We start from the raw sequence: 5,774 nt of genomic DNA on the forward strand, positions 1-5,774 counted from the left end.
AGCTGGATTGTTGCTGGCAATAAACTAGACATATCAGAATCAAGACAGGTAAGAGCCCCAGACACAATAAAGACTAGGAGCTGTTTACATGTAGCTTTGGAGAATTGCTTAGAAAATGGCCCATTGATGTCCTTAGGCTGTTTGGGTTGAGTCCAATTAAAAGTTTTGGAGCTACAGCTATTTTTAAAAATAATATGCTATTTTATAGCCCATGGTTTTTTCCAAAAAAATGGCCCCCGAAAAATTATCCCAAATTTTTATTAAATTTTCTGATACATATTGATGTCCTTATGCTGCGTAGAAAGTTTGAGCTGATCTCAACTTAAATTTTTCAAGTTACGGCCATTTTTAAAAATTGGCCAATTTAAAAAAATATCCAAGGCTATAATAGCCCATGGTTTTTTCTAAAAATTGTCTCTGAAATCACCCCAAATTTTATTGCATTTTCTGATACATATTGATGTCCTAATGCTGTGTAAAAAGTTTGAGCTGATTTTGACTAAAATTTTTTATGCACATGTATAAATATAGTACCGTATAGTGAAAAATTTTTGAGAGCTGTAAATTATGTGGATTTCACGATTTTTTTGAAGATTTGCAAAAATCAAATTATTATGGTACAAGATGACAGACAGCATTAATTTGTGAAAATTAAATCCGCAAATTAGATTTTTAGAAAAATTCACAAAATTTACAGTCTTCGAAAATTTTGTGCTATACGGTACATTATACACATACACATAGAGTGCTTATGGATTAAGAATAAGAGTACACTTTGAAAAATCACTACCTTAATACAGGCAGTAACAGAGAGACTAGGAGTGAATTTGCATTCATAATGTACATGTATTTGACATCATTAGGTTACTGCTTCAAAAGGTGAAGACTGAAGAATTATGCTAATGCCATATTTATGGAGTGCAGTGCTAAAGATGTTACCAATGTAAAAGATCATTTCTCTAGAATAGGTTAGAATTACATGTAAATTTAGTATTAATTTATAGAAACTATAGATTTATAAATACATTATACATGTATTTAATTTCTCTCTCTCTCTCCCTCCCTCCCTCTCTCTCTCTCTCTTTAGCTGATACTATACCATTAGATAAATTAAATATCGATTTAAAACTCAGTACGGTCAAATTAAACAGAAAATCCGGACACTCGAGCTCAGGTTGTTCCTGTTGAAATGAGAAACACACACGAATAATTTATTACTCATCCAGAGAGAAAGGATATCATATCTTATTAAATGCATCAATTCAACATCACTACTCACCAGCTGGTACATATAGTCCGTTATATGGAGCAGCTGTGGATTAACGTTTGTGTATGGAGTGACACGAAAGCAACGATTAATTAATAGCTCATCTATTACTTAATAACTATTATTAATTAGAATTATTTTATTTTCCAACTCATCTCGGTGGCAAGGCAAAATCGCATTTTATTACGGTCTAGTGACTGTGAGTCTATCTTTTGTGACATTGTAAATTGTATGCTATAATAGTCTAATGTTATGTTGGGGTTAGAGTTGAATTTGGTTCAACTATTTACTGCATGCCTATGTGATCATGCATGCATCAAGAAGTCAAATTGCCCATGCTTCTAATTTAAAATTGACAGTACACTAGCCTAGAGTACAGTATATCTGCCTTAATACATGTACATGTGATTGTATGTATTTAGTGGTTTGTTTATATTTAGAACATATCCATATAAGGAGGTTTGTTATGATAGTAATACATTATAAATCAATGTGTTGAGTTAATCATTAAGTGCGTAGTGTACTTCATCCTCTTGTGCCAAGAAAGCACTATATAGCAAGGATGGCTACACCACAAGTACAGTCTGAACCAGAGTTAGATCCACCAGAGTTTGTTACAATAATGGATCCTGTCCATGGATCCATACAACTTGATAAATATTTGTTTAAGATTATTGATAGACCAGAATTCCAGAGACTGAGGAAGATCAAGCAATTTGGTGAGTCTGAACTGTAATATACTAGTTGGTACTGAATCATGCATGATTTTAGGCGGAGTATATTATGTGTATCCTGGTGGTGTTCACACAAGATTTGAGCATTCTATTGGGTAATGAATAATACATATTATTTTGTACTTTCTAATCGCATGCAGTGTTTGCTATATTGCTGGTCAACTGGTCGAGGCACTGAACAAGCACTGTCCTCCAGAGGAGGAAAAGTTACATGAATGGTTCACACAAGAAGAGAAGATGTGTGTACAGATTGCTGCATTGTGTCATGATATTGGTATGTATCAACACATTGTCTTGTTTAGATTCATTTTATACTTAGGGCATGGACCTTTCTCTCATGTTTATGATATTGCTGTCAAAGAATATTACAAAAAATTGAAATCAAAGCAGAAAATGAAAGAGTTTATAACATCAAAAGAAGATGAATATGGTGACAATGAGAAAGTGGATAGCTATGTGGAGAAAGAAGAATTACCAAAAGTAAATTATTATTATACTTGGATGTTCATTCATGATAAATACACAGAAAGCAAAACACGAATATAGATCTGCTCTTATTGTGGAACGCATGATGGAGGAGCTGACATTCGATAAAAGGTTTGAAAAAGACAAGAGTCGTTACATCAAACTTATTCAAGACATGATTACTTTTTCAGAGGTACATGTTTTAATGAGGAATTATTGTTCGGCATATCATGTAATATTACAATTAGCAAGGTTTTGACAATGCTGAAGAAACACTACCTAGCAGAAAAACCTATAAGCAAAAAGCATTTCTTTTTGAAGTAAGAAATTTAGTTATTATTGCAGCCTTTTTCAATCATTTATCCATTAATAGATTGTTGCTAATGAATTCACTGGTATTGATGTTGATAAAATGGACTACTTTGCTCGGGATGCTCGTAGTATAGGACTACCTAATAGTTTTGACTGGAGGTAAATCTATTTATAAATTGTTGGAATGTAAATCATAGTAATTATGTATGCACTCTGTTTATATAGACGCTTCACTCAAACAGCCAAAATTATTAAGTGTGAGGATGGCTTTCACCATATATGCTCAAGAGATAAAGTTAATTTAATTCAACTAGAAGCAATATATTATATAGCATGCAATTTATAGGATGTCTCATCACTCTATGAACTGTTTCACACAAGGAATGTTCTTTATCGTTCTGTGTACAAGCATAAGACTGTAGTTATAGTCGAAGATTTGTAAGAAATAATATTTTGTTATTATGTATATATTTATGCTTAATAATAGAATCAAGAGTGCTTTAAAAGAAGCCACCATCCAAGTTAAAGTAGGACAAAGATCTTACCCACTTATAAAATGCTGGCAAAACATGGATGCATTTCACTTGATTGATGATTCAATTGAAGATTTGATAATGAAGGAAATACAAGTGATTACAGCAAAGCCTATGCAGTCTCAACAGCTAGTAATTTAATTTCTTTTCATTTTATTTCAATTTTCACATGCAATTAGCATATAAAGAAAGCTAGAATCACTAGTGAAAGTCCTAGAGTAAGCCAATTTTTTTTGTTTTGTAACATTTTGCTGGCTTTCAGAGACATTTTAGTAGAATAAAGGACAGAAAATTACCAAAATTTTTGGGACGTACAAAAAAGGCAAAGCATGATGATGATATAGAATCAAAACGTAAAGACATTGCAATATGTACTGCTGACACAAAATCAGAAATTAAAACAATTGAAAAGAGACTTAAGCCACTAGTAAGGCATAACACTGATGAATCTTCAAATGTTACATGTGTATGATAACTTTTTATTGTATAGACTGTGAAATTCAGTTATGGAAAGGGAAGTAAAGATCCCATTGAATCTCATTTCTTTTATGGGAAGTTTTATCCTCAGCATCCTTTTCGCATTCCAAAAGAAGAGGTAAGTGAGATTATTATATGCAAAAGATGATCATTCTTTTAATAAAGGTATCCAAGATCCTTCCATCTGATTTTGAAGAAGAGGAAGTGTTTTGGTATTATGATATGAAAGATGATCATGGTGATGAAACTAAGGCAATTGTGTGGGAGTGTTTAAACACAGATAAACTTCCAACTGAATTAAAAAGTGCTTTGGAAGGAAGTTATACCAGAAAAAGAAAATTACACGAAGAACAAGAAGAATATACAACAGATAAAGATTTGAGAGATTTTAAAAGAGTCATTAAAAGGTATATAGTAAATGATATAAATAATATATGTAATCTTGTTATAGATATAGGCCCAAATGAACTCAATTCAAATTTCAATGGTTGCAAGTTTTGCTGTTCATATTTTAAATAATTATAGTAATAAAAGGGTAGTGTAATGACTCATTAATTTTTTGTAATTTTCATTTGAAGTAACTTTGCATTCTTTTGTTACTGTAGCTGCAATCACTGCATGCATACTGATATATACATGTAAAGGTATACCTGGTTCTATTGACCTTTACATGATAATGTGCGTTAACATCACTCTACTCCATTTGTATGTGTTGTTTGTAATTTGAAATTCAAACAGCCTCAGTTTACTCATAACATCTCCTTATAAGGATTCACTGTTGTGATAGAGTAAATGTATCCGGTCAGCTTATACAGTAGCTTCTTGTGCCAAGAGAAGGATGGCTACTGGACCACCAGTACGGTCTGAACCAGAGTTAGATCCACCAGTAGAGTTTGGTACAATAATGGATCCTGTTCATGGATCCATACAACTTGATAAATATTTGTTTAAGATTATTGATAGACCAGAGTTCCAGAGACTGAGGAAGATCAAACAATTTGGTGAGTCTAAACTATCAAAATACTACTAGTACTGAATCATGTATGATTTTAGCTGGAGTATATTATGTGTATCCTGGTGGTGTTCACACAAGATTTGAGCACTCCATTGGGTAATGAATAACAAAATACTCTTAACATTAAAATTTGTATGATTTATGTGTATAGTGTTTGTTATATTGCTGGTAAACTGGTTGATGCACTGAACGAGCACCCTAGGCCTACTAAAACTGATAAGAGGCTGTGGATCACAAAAGAAGAAAAAATATGCATACAAATTGCTGCACTATGTCATGACATTGGTTAGTATCCCAGTATATGTGCATAATAAAAATGTATAAATGTCTCATTCAACAGGGCATGGGTCATTTTCTCACCTTTATGATTTTGCTGTTGAGGAAAAATTAAGTGATGATGAGAAAAAAAATGTACAGTATCAAATATTAATTACGGTTTAATATTGAACTTTCATTTTAAAGGAGTTGTCACCCCATGAGTACAGATCAGCTGAAATCATTAAAAATATGATGAACTCTAATTTGATAAAGGAATTAAGAAAATTTAAAGGCAGCGTTGAAGCTTTTACTTCTGATGAAGAGTACTTTAAGCTAGTAAAAAGAATTATTACATTTGACAAAGTACAATACTATTGTGATTGATTATTATGATAATTATTGTGACTATGTCATTATTAGGATTGCAAGAAGCTTCCAAAGGCTATCAGCAAAAGAAAAGAAGAAATTCGAAAACTTGTAGATGTATTTGGTGAAGAAAAATCTTATTTATTTGAAGTATATATTTACCATCCTATTATTTTGAATGCTATATATTACTACATAGATTGTTGCTAATGGTTTTACTGGTATTGATGTCGATAAAATGGACTACTTTGCTCGAGATGCTCGTAGTGTAGGACTGCCTAACAGTTTTGATTGGAGGTAGAACTATTATTGGAATGTGATTGTAGTAACACTGTTTATGTAGACGC

General features: G+C 32.2%; 2 protein-coding genes and 1 long non-coding RNA gene across 5 annotated transcripts in view; all 3 read left to right on the plus strand.

Annotated features, from left to right (window-relative positions):
- LOC100631798 (deoxynucleoside triphosphate triphosphohydrolase SAMHD1) overlaps window positions 1–4,325 on the plus strand; it is a 15,974-nt gene extending 11,649 nt beyond the window's left edge. For 2 of the 3 annotated variants that reach the window (XM_020002171.1, XM_020002172.1), the window contains 12 exons: window positions 2,321–2,481; window positions 2,528–2,659; window positions 2,715–2,786; window positions 2,840–2,937; window positions 3,004–3,073; window positions 3,125–3,216; window positions 3,266–3,443; window positions 3,491–3,529; window positions 3,574–3,738; window positions 3,802–3,906; window positions 3,954–4,195; window positions 4,240–4,325. In XM_020002171.1, coding sequence (XP_019857730.1) covers window positions 2,321–2,481; window positions 2,528–2,659; window positions 2,715–2,786; window positions 2,840–2,937; window positions 3,004–3,073; window positions 3,125–3,216; window positions 3,266–3,443; window positions 3,491–3,529; window positions 3,574–3,738; window positions 3,802–3,906; window positions 3,954–4,195; window positions 4,240–4,255 — 1,370 coding nt within the window. In that variant the 3' untranslated portion in view covers window positions 4,256–4,325. Of the gene's footprint in view, window positions 1–1,210; window positions 1,987–2,038; window positions 2,097–2,141; window positions 2,276–2,320; window positions 2,482–2,527; window positions 2,660–2,714; window positions 2,787–2,839; window positions 2,938–3,003; window positions 3,074–3,124; window positions 3,217–3,265; window positions 3,444–3,490; window positions 3,530–3,573; window positions 3,739–3,801; window positions 3,907–3,953; window positions 4,196–4,239 lie in introns of those variants that run through there. The other variant, XM_003389757.2, reaches the window with a different exon arrangement.
- LOC109586008 (uncharacterized) lies at window positions 9–1,197 on the plus strand. Its single transcript, XR_002186772.1, has 3 exons — window positions 9–48; window positions 864–968; window positions 1,088–1,197. It is a non-coding gene; the product is annotated as an uncharacterized LOC109586008 (long non-coding RNA).
- Window positions 4,326–4,619: 294 nt separating the features above from the next.
- Window positions 4,620–5,774, plus strand: part of LOC109586005 (deoxynucleoside triphosphate triphosphohydrolase SAMHD1-like) — a gene marked incomplete at its 3' end in the record, with an annotated part of 4,558 nt that continues 3,403 nt past the window's right edge. Inside the window, exons 1-6 of the mRNA XM_020002166.1 lie at window positions 4,620–4,789; window positions 4,842–4,899; window positions 4,955–5,088; window positions 5,144–5,214; window positions 5,266–5,424; window positions 5,482–5,577. Coding sequence (XP_019857725.1) covers window positions 4,627–4,789; window positions 4,842–4,899; window positions 4,955–5,088; window positions 5,144–5,214; window positions 5,266–5,424; window positions 5,482–5,577 — 681 coding nt within the window. The remainder of the gene's footprint in view (window positions 4,790–4,841; window positions 4,900–4,954; window positions 5,089–5,143; window positions 5,215–5,265; window positions 5,425–5,481; window positions 5,578–5,774) is intronic.

The sequence above is a fragment of the Amphimedon queenslandica genome, unplaced genomic scaffold, assembly GCF_000090795.2.
Source record: "Amphimedon queenslandica unplaced genomic scaffold, v1.1 AMPQUscaffold_12968, whole genome shotgun sequence".
In the NCBI taxonomy this organism is placed as follows: Eukaryota; Metazoa; Porifera; class Demospongiae; order Haplosclerida; family Niphatidae; genus Amphimedon; species Amphimedon queenslandica.